The sequence below is a fragment of the Elephantulus edwardii genome, unplaced genomic scaffold (genome assembly GCF_000299155.1).
Source record: "Elephantulus edwardii isolate Elephantulus edwardi_28Jun2011 unplaced genomic scaffold, EleEdw1.0 scaffold00004, whole genome shotgun sequence".
NCBI classification, from domain to species: domain Eukaryota; kingdom Metazoa; phylum Chordata; class Mammalia; order Macroscelidea; family Macroscelididae; genus Elephantulus; species Elephantulus edwardii.
This window is the reverse complement of record NW_006399754.1, coordinates 35,627,057-35,641,844: the sequence shown is the minus strand read 5'-3', so window position 1 is coordinate 35,641,844 and position 14,788 is coordinate 35,627,057. Positions and strand designations below refer to the sequence as shown.

The following is a 14,788-nucleotide window of genomic DNA, read 5'->3' as shown; positions in this document are numbered from 1 at the left end:
GGAAATGACTCGACGGCGCATAACAACAACAACAATGCACTCAAAAAAAAGCACAGCATACCTTTTTCTCCAATGTGTATGGAACATTCTCCAGAATAGATCATGTTTTAGGTCACAAGGCAAGCATCAATAAATAAAAAAACAACAACAACAAACCAAACCAAACCAAACCATAGAAGTAGTATAAATCATCTTCTTAGACCACAATGCTACAAAATTAGAAATTAATAATAAGAGGATAAAGGAGAAAAAACTATACATTTGGAGGTTGAACAACACCTTGAACATGACTGGGTACTAGAAGAAATAAAAGATGAAATTTTAAAAAAATTTTGGAACAAATGACAATGAAAACACAACTTACCCAAAACTCTGGGAAACAGTCAAAGTAGTAATCAAAGGCCAATTTATAGTAATAAACAAACACATCAAAAGATAGGAAAAAAAATAACCATTGACTCTCTAACCCAACATTTCCAACAAATTGAAAAAGAATAGCAAGAAAACCTGATACCCTCAAAAAAAAAAAGGAAATTACAAAAATTAGGGCAGCAATAAATGAAACAGAAAACAGAAAAACAATTGAAACCATCAACAAAACCAGGAGTTGGTTCTTTGAAAAGGTCAATAAAATTGACAAATCACTAGCAAAATGAATGAAAGAAAAGAAGGAAAAGATGCAAATAATCCAAAGAAGAGATGAGATGGGCAATGTCACAACAAAACCATCTAAAATAAAAAGGTTAACAGTGGAATATTATGAAAATCCATAATCATATATGAAAACCTAGAAGAAATGGACAAATACTTAGAAAACCACAAACTATCTAAACTGACCCCAACCAAAATGAAACACCGGAACAAACTCATTACAAAAGAGGAAATTGAAAAGGTAATAAAATAGCTTCCAGCTGAAAAAAGCCCTGGACCAGCTGGTTTTACAAGTGAATTTTATCAAACATTCAGAGAAGAACTGTCACCGATTCTACATAAATTATTTCAGAAAATAGAAAAAGATGGAATTCTCCCAGATTCATTGTATGAAGCAAACATATCCTTGATTCCAAAATCAGGTAAAGACACCACCAAAATAGAAAACTATAGGCCAATATATCTCATGAACTTAGATGCAAAAATCCTGGATCAAATCCTGGCCAGTAGAATCCAATGAATGATACATCAAAAAAATAATTCACCATGACCAAGTGGGATTCATAACAGGTATGCAAGGATGGTTCAACATAAGAAAAACAATCTAATTCATTACATTAACAAAGCAAAGAACAAAAATTACATGATCCTATCAATTGATGCAGAAAAGGCCTTTGACAAAATCCAATATTCTTTCCTGATTAAAACACTCAATAAAATAGCAACAGAAAGGAATTTCCTCAACATAGTAAAAAATATATACGCACACCTGAGAGTCAACATTGTTCTCAATGGAGAGAGATTAAAGGAATTCCCTTTGAGTATAGGAACTAGGCAAGGATGCCCACTGTCACCTCTCAAAACTGACCCTCCAGTGGGTTTTCAGAGACAGTTAATCACACAGGGGGAGACTACCCATCTTTCTCCCACTGAACAGCTGATGGATTTGAACCATGTACCCCCTGCACTGGCAGCACCATTCCTTCCCACTAAGCCAGCAGAGCTCCCTTGTCTGGTTAAGTAACACTTGTGTAGTTGGTGTGTGAGGGGACAGTGGTTGTGGACCATGCTTATGTATCTCAATAACGAACCGGAGGAGGAGATTGGAGTTGTTTGAGAGCAGTACTGTTTTGGTTATACTTACTCGTAAGTCCTGACAAGCAAGAATGTTGTCCAGCCACTTGTACAGGTAGCCGTCTGGGGAAAGGCCCACATTGTCGAAGACAGGCCCACAACACAGCACTGCTGACATGGCCTGAAGAAGAACAGGGCGGAGCGGGCATGAGACTTAGAAAATGTAACGGTGAGCCACAGACTTCAACATAACACAGCGATCGGAGTCACAAATGACAGCACATTGGAGGGCCATTCCAAAGCCATCGGGTTCCACAATGTTACAGTGCTCCTTAACAGATTTAAGAAAAACAAAAAAGGAATCCCCAACTTTGGATCTTTTTATAGGAGTGAGATCCTGGCTGTTGAACCTTGATGTGTAGATGGTCTACAGAGATGAGATCTTGATTAGACAGTGCAATTTCATTACTCACACTGATCAGTATTAATTAATGCTATAAAACAAAATGTGTATGAATAAGCACATGAAAGTCAATACAATTTATAAAACTTTCACTAAAATGAACAAATAAAGATGTGTTCAGTATGAAATAGAAACTAATTTCAAATATTTAGTAATAACCAAAAGGAAAACTGAGTAACTTGTTGAAATGAAACTATTTTGGACACATTCAGTTAAGTGAAATATATGACTAAAAATGAGCTAAAAACCTAACGGGAATGACAGGCAAGGTCCAATGGTGACTGGTTTTATAAAACAATGTGTGAAGATGAGTGTGGGAAACACAATGTGAATGAGGAATAGTGCGAAGCACAATGTAGATGAACTTTGTAAGCAAACAAATTTAAATAAAAAAATCCAAAACAGAAAAAAAGACTCCCCCCCCAAAACCCCCAACAAACTCCTAGTAGCTCCACAGGACAGAGCATGCCTGCCCCTCAGGGGTTCCAATGTGGAAATTGATTTTTTACAATTTTCTAGGATAAAGAGAGACTGGAAAAAAGGGGAATGTTGCTCTTGGCAGGTTTTGAGTGATTACATATAAAATTAAGTTGGAAATGAATTATTAAAGGAGTTATTTCAGGGGTGAAAGACTAAAGATGGTCCTCAGATATTATGCTGAGTGAAATATCTCAATCTCAAAAAGACAAATACTGTATAATGCCTCTGTTATAAAATAGGGCTGATGGGGGGTTGGAGGGAAACTAAGAAAAGAGGGCATAAATAATGTACATGGCATTGAAACACAAGAGGGAGAGAACTGTATAAAAGGAATATATGATTAGGTATTATTGGTATGACACGAGTCCAGAATAAGAACTGCACAGTAAAGTGGTCTGGGGTGGGGTGGGGAATTGTAGAACAATGAAATAACTTTTTTTCCCCAATGGTAAAAGCAAACTGGGGGAGAGGGTGGGCAGGGAGGAAAATGTGCAACAATGAATAAATGGAAATCCAAGTTCTTTATAAACTTATAATAACATCTCAATTTTAATAAAAAAAAATAAAGATGGTCCTCAGAAGAGAGGCATTTGACAAAAGAGAGGGCTTGTAAAAGTGTCTGCATGTTGTGAGTCCACTGAAATGTCCACACAAATATATTTACTGTAAAATAGCCATAAAAATCTATTTACTTACCCATAATTTTTATGTGTGTGCTTTAGAAACATTAAAAGCATTTTACATATTTATATCTATAGGCATAGCATATCACAAATTTTATCACATTGTATATCACATATTTTACTGTTATTATACATTATATCAAATCATGCCATACTATATGTGTCACATTGTATCATGGAATTTTATATTGTATCATCTCATATTATATACTATATCAAATCATATCATGTGTGACATTGTATCATGTAATTATATAATGTATCATCTTATATTATACACTATATCAAATCATACCATATTATGTGTCATATTGTATCACATAATTATATAATGTACCATCTATAATGTTATACATAATGCAAGTCACATACTATCTTGAGTGATACTGCACTGTTGCATCTGCTGTATATCACATCATATCATATATTGGTGTATATTGTATCATCATATACCAAGTTACATTGAATCCCATACTTCTTAAAAACTGTGGTTGTCAAGATTTTAAAACAAAGGGCCCACCCGCCTGGGCAAGGCATGCAGTCTGGTTCATGTGCACTTGCCTTTAACGCACAGTACTGGTATCTGGTGATCTGATGATTCCTGTCACTGTAGCGATCCAGAGGCGTGAACATGATGCTGAAGGGGCCTGCCCACTGGCTGAACAGGATGAAGAGATGGTGCCTCAGGCTTTGCTGGGGGAACAGAAACCTTCGGTGGTGGACTAGGGAGGAGAAGAGAGTTCAGAAGAGAGGCAGAAAAGCGGAGAGAGCACTGTCACTGTCAGCGTTCTGCAGAACCCTGAAATCCTGGGAAGTAATGGGCCACTGCTTAACTGGGGCTTGCTTTTCTTCCTTTCTGTAAAATTGTGTTGAAAATACACCCAGCAATGCTTACCGATCCAACTATTCCTACATGCACAGTCCAGTGACATCGATGACATTTGTGAAGTTGTGTGACTGTTCTTCAGTTACACTTCACTTTCCGAGTCCTCTCCCTTTATAAACTCACAGACCTCTAAGATTCCTACTGAACCTTTCCAGTTACTGTTACCAATCTGATCCCTTACAGTTTTTAAGTTGAGCTAATCCTTTATTGCTTAAATTGAACTCTTATTAGGTTTAAAGAAGAATTCTGGGGATATTTTTGGTTTAAAGTTTAAATATCTCAGGGCAAAAGCTTTGGGAGGTCACCTATCCTCAATGGCTCCAGAAAGCCTGGATTCCATGAAATGTAAAATTCTGTTCTGAATCCCCCTCCCCCCTTTTGATCAGTATTCAACCATAGAATCCTTGATAAAAATGTTCAGCAGCCGGCCCCCGGCTCAGGGCGAGCCCTCGTGGCCTGCCCTCGGCCCTCGGCTCGGGGTGAGCCGTCGCAGCCCTCAGGGTGAGCTCCTCAGTCCCCAGATTGTGCCATCTGACCCCTGGGTGGTGAAGGAGAAAAAGAAAAAAAGAATGCCTAGGGTATCCAGAGAATGTTACTTAGGCCACCTTCTGCCACCCTCCCCCCCAGTAAACCTGAAAGCAACACCCTCAAAGCTCTTCTATTTGTAACTCACAAGTCTGTTCTCTCTAGGTTTGCTCCCTTTCCTATAGGTAATCTTAACTCTGAGTTTTACTCCAGAATTGACCCTGAACCCAGTGCCAGTGACAAAAAGGAAATACAACTGACAGCTAAGGAAGCAAAGGAGGATGGAGCCTCTGGGTTCAACCAGCCATCCCCACCGGACCCACCTGGTTAAACACTTTGCAGTCCAGAGGGGAGCAAATGACAGGAAAATATCTCCTAACAGAGCAAGAAGGCAAGCAGCTGTAACCCAAGACCACCAGTAAGGTGATAAAGCGTCCTCCCTTCCCCCCTTTACATCTACGCCCCTGTTCAGCATGAAGAAGCCAGAGCGTCGGCATCCAACTCCCAAATTAATAAGACAGTTGGTTTAATTACTATTGGAAAATGCTTGTCATTCCTCTGTAGCACCTGGTCCCCACTGGACCCTCATCATTTCCTTCACCTGCTCCCCCCACCGACCAAACTGTGCAGCTCTGCAACTGCATCCTGGCCCATTCTCACCCTTCTGCCCCCAACCCTCACCTCCTTGTACCCCCAATATGTTTTTCCCAATAAAAAAAAAAGAAGGAAAAAAAATAAGTTCAGCAGCTGGGAACCGGGCATTATCTTGGTTTCCTGACAAAGGAGGCAGTTGTTCATAGAGGTGATTAGCTACAAGTTCCATGTCCTCCTCTTGTCCTGACTCTCCTTCCTCTTCCTTGAGATTTCTTAGGTAATGAAACACGTGTTTGAAACATTAAGGTCCTTTCCGTCTCCTTCCTGTGCACACAATGACACTGTGACTCAGAGATGGAAATCCAGGACCTCGACAATGGTCACAAAAACCACACCACCTTCCACTCAGTGGTGCTGCCACAGAAAACGCCTCTGTGACTGCTGTTAGGTCTTTACTGTACTTCAAGTAACCATTGCACAATATAACACACAGACTGTCTACTGTGTTGTTGTTATGCGCCTTCGAGTCACTTGAGACTTATAGCGACCCTATGTACAGTAGCCCTGGCGCCTGCTCTATACTGTGCCAACCTTACCATCTGTGACACACCTATCCCCATTACCCCAGTCATTGAATTAATCCATCTCATTGAGGGTTTTCTTCTCCTGTGCTGTCCCTCCACTATCCCAAGCATGACATCCCTTCCAAGGACTTGTCCTTCTTTGCAACATGTCCAAAGTATGTCAGAGGAAGCCTCAGAATCCTTGCCTCCAAGGAACAGCCTGGTCTCACCCTCTCCAGAATGAACCTGTTTGTTCTCCTGTCTACTTTAGATAAATATATTTTGCTTTAACTGAAGGCAGAAATTAAAACCTAGAAGAATAAGTTTCTCAGAGCTAATGTGAACTCACAGCACCCCTGCAGCACAGAGCAGGACTACTCTACAGGGTCCCAAGGCTCAGCCTGCACCGATACAGATCGCCACATCGGTCCCTTGTGATGTGGTTGAGGGTTTGAACAGTCAATCTTTAAGTTACGAGTGAAGCACTTTAAATATTACTCTATGAGGATCCCTGAAAAAGTTATGAAATAAAAAAATAATGAAGAAATCAAAGCACTCATTGAGTTATTGCCTTTTGTAATGATGTTAAAAGACATTTTGTTACAAGTAGCTATTTTTATATTACACCAACAAATTGTTTTTATTCTTTATATGATTATTTGATTTCGACTGGTGGATAATGCAATATTTAATCAAGCGTAAAATTTATAAAGCTATAGTAAGTCTTGTACATAGGGTCACTACAAGATGCAAGCGAATCGACAGCACAAAACAACAACAACAACATAAGACCTGCAGAAGCTGGAACCTGTGTAAGGTGGAAACCTGTTAAAGAGGAAAACATAAATATATTTTTACTAACACGAGTGGCAGGAGAATGGTAAGACTGAACACTGTCAGAAGCAGAAAGTTTCAGAGACCTTGACAACCAGCGTGTCCAGTGTGGGCCCCACGGCCTTGCTGTCGAATGTTCTGAATGGGAGTCAGAACACGGAGGTACCGCTCACATCACACCCTCACCAACTGGCACCATGAGGCCATGGGGAGGAAAGAACCTTCTGGAAGCCGTACTCTCTGTGACTTCCTTCACATACAAATCCAAGGGCTCATTCTCAGACGGGACTCCCCAGTGCCTGTGGTTCCCTCTGTATTGCCGAGTTACCGCTCTCTGCTCTCACCCTGTGAGCCTGCACTGGCCTTGTTCTGTGTCACGTAAGCTTTCCGCCTTCGACAGGCTTCTTGACGTGGTCGCATTGCTTGTTTGAGTGATCTTTAACTTTGTATTGTGATTTGGGTGAAAGCTTATGGGCAAACTGGTTTTGCACACAACAATTCACACACATTTTACTGTGGGTGACACTGGTCACCGTCCCTTCCATGTAACGCCATCCTTCCCACTTCCTCTCTCGGATTCTCACTTCCATTCTTCCTCATGTCCTGGTCCTTCCTGTCTTCTATGCTTTGCCCATTGGTGAATGCCGCCTTTTGCCCTCACGTGGTTGATTGCTTTAAGGACCGAGCACTCCCCTAACGTTACCGCTCACTCTACACTCCTGTCCATGGCTTGCCTGGAGCTGAGCCTGGAGGGGGCCGTTTCAAGTCAGCAGGGTGATAATGGGCACAGTCTCAGGGTACATTGTTTCCTTTGTTGTTGTGTGCTATTAAGTCAGAACCCACTCATATCCGACCCTCTAGTGAGTTTTAAAAGCAGTAAAGGACATGAGAGGAGATTGTCCATCTTTTCCTGCTGGGCTTCTGGTGGATTTGAGCCACATGCCTTTGGGTTGGCAGTGTAATTCCTTTCGAGAAGGCCATCAGAACTCCCTTTAAGCTCCCTTGCTTGTTTTAGTAAGGAAAAAAAAAATCAGGTTTCCCTCATTTGACAGGTTCCATCTTAAGCAGGTTTGGACTTTCACAAGATTGACAGTTTCACAGAATAAATTAAGATCCCACCCTATACTTGCTAATGGACCAGCTGAGACTAGAGAAGAAAGCAGAGGTATGAAGAGCCTTTCCCCCTGCAGCACTGGAGGGGATCTGCCCCGGCACATCACTCTACCTGGAACACACTGGATCAAGTTTGCCACCATGGCGCTGAAGTGTGCCCGGATGTCCCTGAGGATCTCGACTTCTTTATCATTCTCAGCTTCCAGGAGCATGCGGGTCAGGTCCACGTATTCTAAGAACAGTGCCCCCAGGGCCAGTGTGTCCCGTTCTAAGGCCCCATTCGTACTGGAATAGAGAACAGTCAAGGTTTAGACATGGTCTCTAAGTCAAAGCACCGTACTTTTCACAAACAACGCACCCGTGCATATAACATATCCACGTCTAACCAAAGCTGTTGGGCAAAGAGGAACTGCCCTGTAAAAGTTCTGAAGCTGAGATCTTTATGAAAGCAGATGGTCTCAACTTTCTCTTAGGGAACAGCTGGTGCGTTTGAACCACTGGCCTCACTGTTAGCCGTCAAGTGATTAACCACTGTGCTACGAGGGAGGAAATCAGCACAGCGAAAAAATAACATGGGGTGTGTGTCATTGCACGGTTGGGCTGAAAGAAAAATCCCGAGTGTTATTTGTGTAAAAACACGGTCATCAAACGCAGAACTGAAAGGCAGCACACCATGAAGCTGGAGCTGACTCCTCGCTGGCCGGCCTGTGGGTTTTTGGGGGCTGTAAAGGGCGCAGGAGACCCATCTTACTCCCACCAAGCCACTGGTGGGTTCAAACCACCCGGTAGGTGCTGCCTTTGGGGTAGCAGCACAACACCCTATGTACTGAGCCACCAGAGCTCTTCAGGAGGACACAATATCAGGTGCTTGGTGAAAAATAAGAGTCACGGTCAGTGCACATACAGGAAACATCATCCTAACCTGCAGATAAAAGAACGTCAGTGTAAGCGGGGCCTGAGGAGAAAAAGGCAAGCTGCTCGGGATGATTTTTGTTTCTAGTCTCTTGTTCTCATTTATCTTTTTCTTTTTCTTGTGACTTGGCTGAACGTTTACAGAGCAGATTGGTTTCCCACTGACTAATCCATTCACATCTTATTTTGCAGCATCAGTTGTAACACCCCCACCCCTCCATGTCTCAGGACCCTCCCCTCCCATTTCCTCTCTCTTCCCACTGCCACTCACCCTGCTCTCCTAGTTGTTGTTATGCACCAAACGCCAAGTCAGAACTGACCCGTAGCTGACCCTCCAGGGGGTTTTCAGATGCCACAAACTGCACAGGAGGAGATTGCCCATCTTTCCCCCATGGCGTGGCTGGTGGACTCGAACCGCGTCCCTTTGGGTTGGCACCACAACTCCTTAGCACCTGGCTACCACACTCACACACATGCTGTTCCCACTAAGTCCACCTTCCTGCTCCCTCCTGGGGTTTAGGTTTTAGATTCTTACAAACAACAGTTGGAAGTGAATTAAATGGAAAAAAAAGCAGGAAGACAGAGAAGAAACAACAGACAAGCCAGGGACATAGAGCCCCTGAGAGGCAGGCGAGGCACGGGGCCTGGACCCCCGGCCCTACCTGTCACTGATGACGCCCGCGTCGGCCAGGAGCTCGAAAATCCTCAGTAACTGCAGCCGTAGCAAGTCTCGCCTCTCCCGGCGCTTCTTGTTCTGTTAGAGAGGAAATGAGGAGTCAGTGACGGCAGAGCAGGACCACGCTGCCTCGGACACTGTCCACGGGAACTGCAGAAGCCCGCCATTCTCGATTGTCCAAGCATCAAAGAGAAATGTATTTACTGATCTTTCCTCCTTGTCCTTAGAGAAAATGCTTGTTATTAAGGGGGAAAAGACAAACAGATTATGCAGAAACAACAGATGCTTCTAAAACGGGAATGCCGAGAGCTGACAGGCTCCTTTCCCAGATGAGCTGGGGGCCTGCAGAGCTGGACACTTCGGAGATACATGGGAGGAAATATCAAGGCCACGGCCGTCCAGTGACCCTGACCCCGGTGCCCTGCGGGAAGGGCAGAGCTGCCCCTCCCCGCGGGCTCCCCACACAATCATCCTTCCAGGAGCACCGGCCCCACCTTCCTCCTCTGGAGCAGCATATCTCAAGGTCCTGCTCACAGTGACCCTAAGGCTCCTGAGGACATGAACGTCTAACTCTCTTATTATACTACCCACCGCCACGAGAGCGCTGGTGGCTCAGTGGAAGGGAGTTATACTGCCAGCCCAAAGGTGGGCAGTTTGAATCCAGCTGCCCTGTTGGGGAGAGATGGTCAGTCTCCTGCTGTGCGATTCACTGGCTCTGACAACCTGCTGGAGGGTCAGCTGTGGGTCATTCTGACTTGACGGCAGTGAGAGTAAGCTACTGTCATCAAGATGCTGCTCAAAACACACTGGAAAAGAATGAGGACCCCGGGGACCCCAGAAGTGGAAACAATTACGATTCCTGGTGAAAAGCATGATAACGGGAAGTGCCATCAAATCCCAATGTGAACGAGGTGAGTGACTTCACTCCGGACAGGGGTGCCCCAGTGTGGGCCAGCATGAGACTGTGCTCTGTGGGGTTCCCAGTGATGGGGCTTACAGAGCTCCCCAGGATGGAGGTCCCTGGAATCGAGTTCTAAGGGATGGGGACCCCAGTGGTGGGGCTCAGGGATGGGGATCCCAGGAACTGGGCTCCCAGGGGTGGGGTTCTCAGGGATGGGGCTCCCCACAATGGGGCTCCCAGGGATTCTGACATTCTTGGGGTTGGGGTTCCCAGGAGAAGGGCTCCTGGGGAACAGGGTTCCGGGGGGGTGTTCCTGGGGGTTGGGGTTCCTAGTGTTCACGTGTTAGTCTGCAGTTTCTTGCTGCTGCAGAGATGCTCAGCTGTCCTAGGCCGACTCTCACGGCCTCGCTGTCGGACAGGGAAGAGCTGCCTGCAGGGGGCCAGCGGGAATGAAGTCTCCAGCCCTTTCATCTGAGGCACTTTAGGTAGAACTGAACCTCCAGCCTTCCAGTGAACATCCACTGCGCGCCCTGCCCCAGCGCTCCTGTGCAAAGAACCATCGGCCCCAAGCGCCCTGCTTCTTCGCAGAGTTTACCTCTGGCCTCCGCTCCAGAGCTTCTTTCATTAAGGGGTGAAGTTCTTCTACCAGCTCTCTGCGGAAGAAAAAGGCCTGCGCTGTGAACGCATCGTGCTTGGCACCAACCTCATCACCAAACACATTCATTCACCCACGTCCCCCCCCGCAATCTGCCTGCTTCTACCCTGGAAGCCCCCTCCTTGCCCTCTGGCTTCTCTTCAGCTTCTGTGGGTCGGACCACGGCTTCTGGCCTCTCGAGTGCATTAAGTCTGAGGCCATGTGGACACCCTCTGGAGACTAAGTATCAGCTGACTTCATTCTGATTCCAACTTCTGTGGAACTCCAGAGCAGAACACTACCTGAATCACCAAACAGTACTGACCATGGCCAGGGTGTGGAGCTGGATGCCACTCCTGACCCAAAGGAGGACCCCACTCCTGACCCAATGATGGACCCTCCCTGGTGCTCTGAGTCCACCAGCTGCTCTTTGGAAGGAAAATGGACAATCTCCTTGCGTGCAATTTACAGCCTCTGAAAAGCAGCTGGAGGGTCCGCTGTGGTCAGTTCCCACTTGATGGCAGTGGCTTAGAGGGAAGTGACGCCCAGCCCTCAGGGGGCCTCGGTGAGTCACTGGATGACTGTGTGTTTCTCACAGTTGAAGGTCTGGGGTGCCCTTCCCTGAGCAAGCCCGTGAGTCCACTTCCCCAGCAGCACGTGCCCGTTTCATGCCCTGAGTCCCATGCTGGCCATTCCTGCAGAATTGCAACCTCTCCTCATGTTGCTGCACCCCTCCTGGTCTACGACCTAGTGTGAACGAGACCACGCTGGGGCTCCAGTACATCTGCGGGCCTCACTGGCACAAATGGACGGAACCGCAGGGCCTGTGATGTGTGCTCGCAGCCCACTCCCACCACTGCCCAGCTGAACTCTGATGCATAGTGTCCCTTCATCAGGCGCCTGGGGCTGCACCCTAACACAAGGCGACTGCCTCGTCCTGCTTCCAGGAGTGGCAGGTGGGCTTGAACCACCAACCTTTAGGTTAGCAGCTCAACATGTAACTTGACACTCTGCTCCCAGGGTTTCTCAGTAATATCCACACGTGCTCCAGCAGTAACACCATGATTCCAGCTGGAGGTTAGGATACCCGCGCACCCAGGCCGATAGAACAACACGATGACTGTACCTGAAAACGAGGGAATTCGTCCGTCCGAAGCCCAGCACCAAGGACTCTGTGATCTCAATGCTCTCTAGTCTCATCAGAGGCACCAGCTGCTTCAGCAGGACACCCACAGATGGGGTGCCAATGGCCTGAAAGAAGGGGGAGTGAGACACGGGCACCAGACGACGGACGGTCCGTTAGCCACACAATGAATCGCTGTAACAGGGCGAAGCACCAGATCGCGGCCCAAAGTGCTGCTGTCATTTCATGAGCAACAAAAATCAAACTGCACACATTTAGAGCCACCCAGGAATACGAGGAGCCCTGGTGGCACAGTCTGTTACATCCTGTGGTGCTAAAAGGTCAGTGGCTCAAATCCACCAGCAACACAGAGGGACAAAGACAGCAAGCCTCCTACCAGTAAGATTTACAGGCTCAGAAAGCCCGTGGAGGGCTGCGGGGGTCAGGACTGACTGGGTGGGTGGAGGGCTGCAGCAGGGGGACGGCTGCGGGGGTCAGGACTGACTTGGTGGGTGGAGGGCTGCAGGGGTCAGGACTGACTCAGTGGCATTGGGTTTGTGTTAAGCTGGCTTTTGGTTTGGCTGTTCAGTCGTTAAACTGCTCTTTGGTGGGAAGTCGGGCAGCTGCCTTCCACAGACATTTACAGCCTTGAAAACCCGATTGGGGGGGGGGCAGGAGTGGGAACTGAGCAGACAGCACTGGCAGTGGGCTTTATGTCTCATCTACAGGCAAATCCTAAATAACAGTTCCATGACATGATTGTTGTTGTAGCTGTGTGATTGTTGTTGTAGCTGTGTGCTGTCGAGTTGGACAGGCTCAGAGCTGACCCTCCATGGGGTTTTTAATCGATGGTAAATCACAGAGACTACCCATATTTCTCCTGTAGAGCAGCTGGTGGATTCGAACCACGAACTTTTGGTTTGACAGCACACCGCCTTATCATTAGGCCACCAGAGCTCAGACGTCTTGGATTTGAACCATGGAAGCCTGCAAGATAATCTGTGATCTCAGTAGTTTCTTCAAGGGGAGGTCTGCTTACAGGTGGACACTCGGTGAGGGAGAGTGTCCTATGGTGACTCTCAAGGGATTCCAGTAAATAAATTCAGCCTACAGTCTGGAGCAGGGTCTGTGCCCACGCCAGGGAAGAAGGGATCCTGACATCGTTCTCAGGGGACTCAGAAATGGACCCCTGCGCCCATCCAGTCCTATGGTCCAGGGCAGACGCCAGACGAACACCTGAAGCAAAGCCTTACAGAGCAGCCAGACTCACCTTGTTGTCGTAGCTCACGCTGCCGTCAGGCGTGGTGGCCATGATCTCGGGGGTGGATGCCCGCAGGTGGCCGGGGCTCATGATGCTGGGCTTGGCGACCCCAAAGCACAGGATGAGGTAGTTCCTCCACAGGGTCACGTAGTTGTCGCCACCGCCGGAGCTGCTGGTTTTCTTGGCGTTGATCGGGCTGCTGGAGAAGGTGAGTGGAGAGGAAAACGGAGAGCCTCGTGCCAGGAGCCCTGGGGCACAGTGCTTAGAGCACCTGGCTGCTACCCAGAAGGCTGGCAGTTCAACCCACCACTGCTCTGTGGGGAAAAATGAGGCAGTCTGCTTCCACAACAAAGACCTGGAAGCCCAGGGGCAGCTCTACGCGGTCCTGGGGTTACGTGTCGTTAAGTCAGAGCTGACTCATAGATGACCACCCAGTGCATTTTGAGAGGCAGTAAATCACAAAGGACGTGAACGCACAGCCATCTCCACAGGCAGCATGTGGACTTGAACCGTGTGCCTTTGGGTTGGCAGCTCAGCTCCTTGCCGCTTGGCCACCTGTGCTTCCTGAGGGGTGCCAGGGTAGAACTGAGTAGGGTGGTAGGCTTTAGGTACTTTGGTTTTTAGGGGTGGCCTGACCATGGCGGAGATAGGATGGTGCAGGACAGGGCAGGGTTGGGATCTGTTGTTCTCAGGGTCACTGTGACGACACCTAACAACAGCAGGTACTAAAGGTCATCAGTGCACAGAGCTCAGGAGTTTCCCGGCAAGTCTGGTAAACAGGTGAGCTGTGCACTGGCGACAGTGAGTGCCACGTGTCTGGTCCTTCTCAACACTGAGCGTTAGAGCACACAGTCTACTGTACCGATTACCGCTGCTGTATGTGCCATCAAATGGAAACACGCTCACAGCTCAGCCTCCTTCAGGTTTTAGAGGCACTAAATTGCACGTGGGGAGACCGCCCATCTTTCCCCTTCAGAGCAGGTGGATTCAAGCCACATGCCTTTGTGTTGGCAGCTCAGCTCCTTACCACTAGGCCACCAGGGCTCCCTTCCTCTGACTACTAAGGAAGCAAAGAATTAGTCTAGATAAGAACACAGAATATTCCACAGACCGTCAGAGGCCACATCCCTGTCTCGGGAGAAGAGCAGCCAGACGCCTGCTAGAAGGCAGCAGGGCGGGACTTTGCTTTTCATGCTTCAGGCATGTTAACAGGAGGGACTGGCCCCCGGAAAAGGTCATCCTGCTTGGCCGTTGAAGAGGAGGAAACCCTTGGCAGGATGCCCTGACATAATAGTTGGCAAAATGGGTCAAATGCAGTCACACTTGAGAAAAGAGAAGAGGAGAGGGGAGAAGGGAGAGGAGGGGAAGGGATGGAAGGGGAGGGAAAAGGAGAGGAGAAGAAAGGACAGGACAGG

At 47.2% G+C, this 14,788-nt stretch overlaps 1 protein-coding gene across 1 annotated transcript in view; it reads right to left on the bottom strand.

Annotated features, from left to right (window-relative positions):
• Window positions 1-14,788, bottom strand: part of FRY (furry homolog (Drosophila)) — a 257,892-nt gene that overhangs the window by 100,450 nt on the left and 142,654 nt on the right. Inside the window, exons 22-28 of the mRNA XM_006879581.1 lie at window positions 13,383-13,572; window positions 12,116-12,240; window positions 10,951-11,008; window positions 9,441-9,532; window positions 7,979-8,151; window positions 3,913-4,073; window positions 1,796-1,906 (exon numbers count right to left, since the gene is read on the bottom strand). Of these exons, the coding sequence (XP_006879643.1) occupies window positions 1,796-1,906; window positions 3,913-4,073; window positions 7,979-8,151; window positions 9,441-9,532; window positions 10,951-11,008; window positions 12,116-12,240; window positions 13,383-13,572 (910 nt within the window). The remainder of the gene's footprint in view (window positions 1-1,795; window positions 1,907-3,912; window positions 4,074-7,978; window positions 8,152-9,440; window positions 9,533-10,950; window positions 11,009-12,115; window positions 12,241-13,382; window positions 13,573-14,788) is intronic.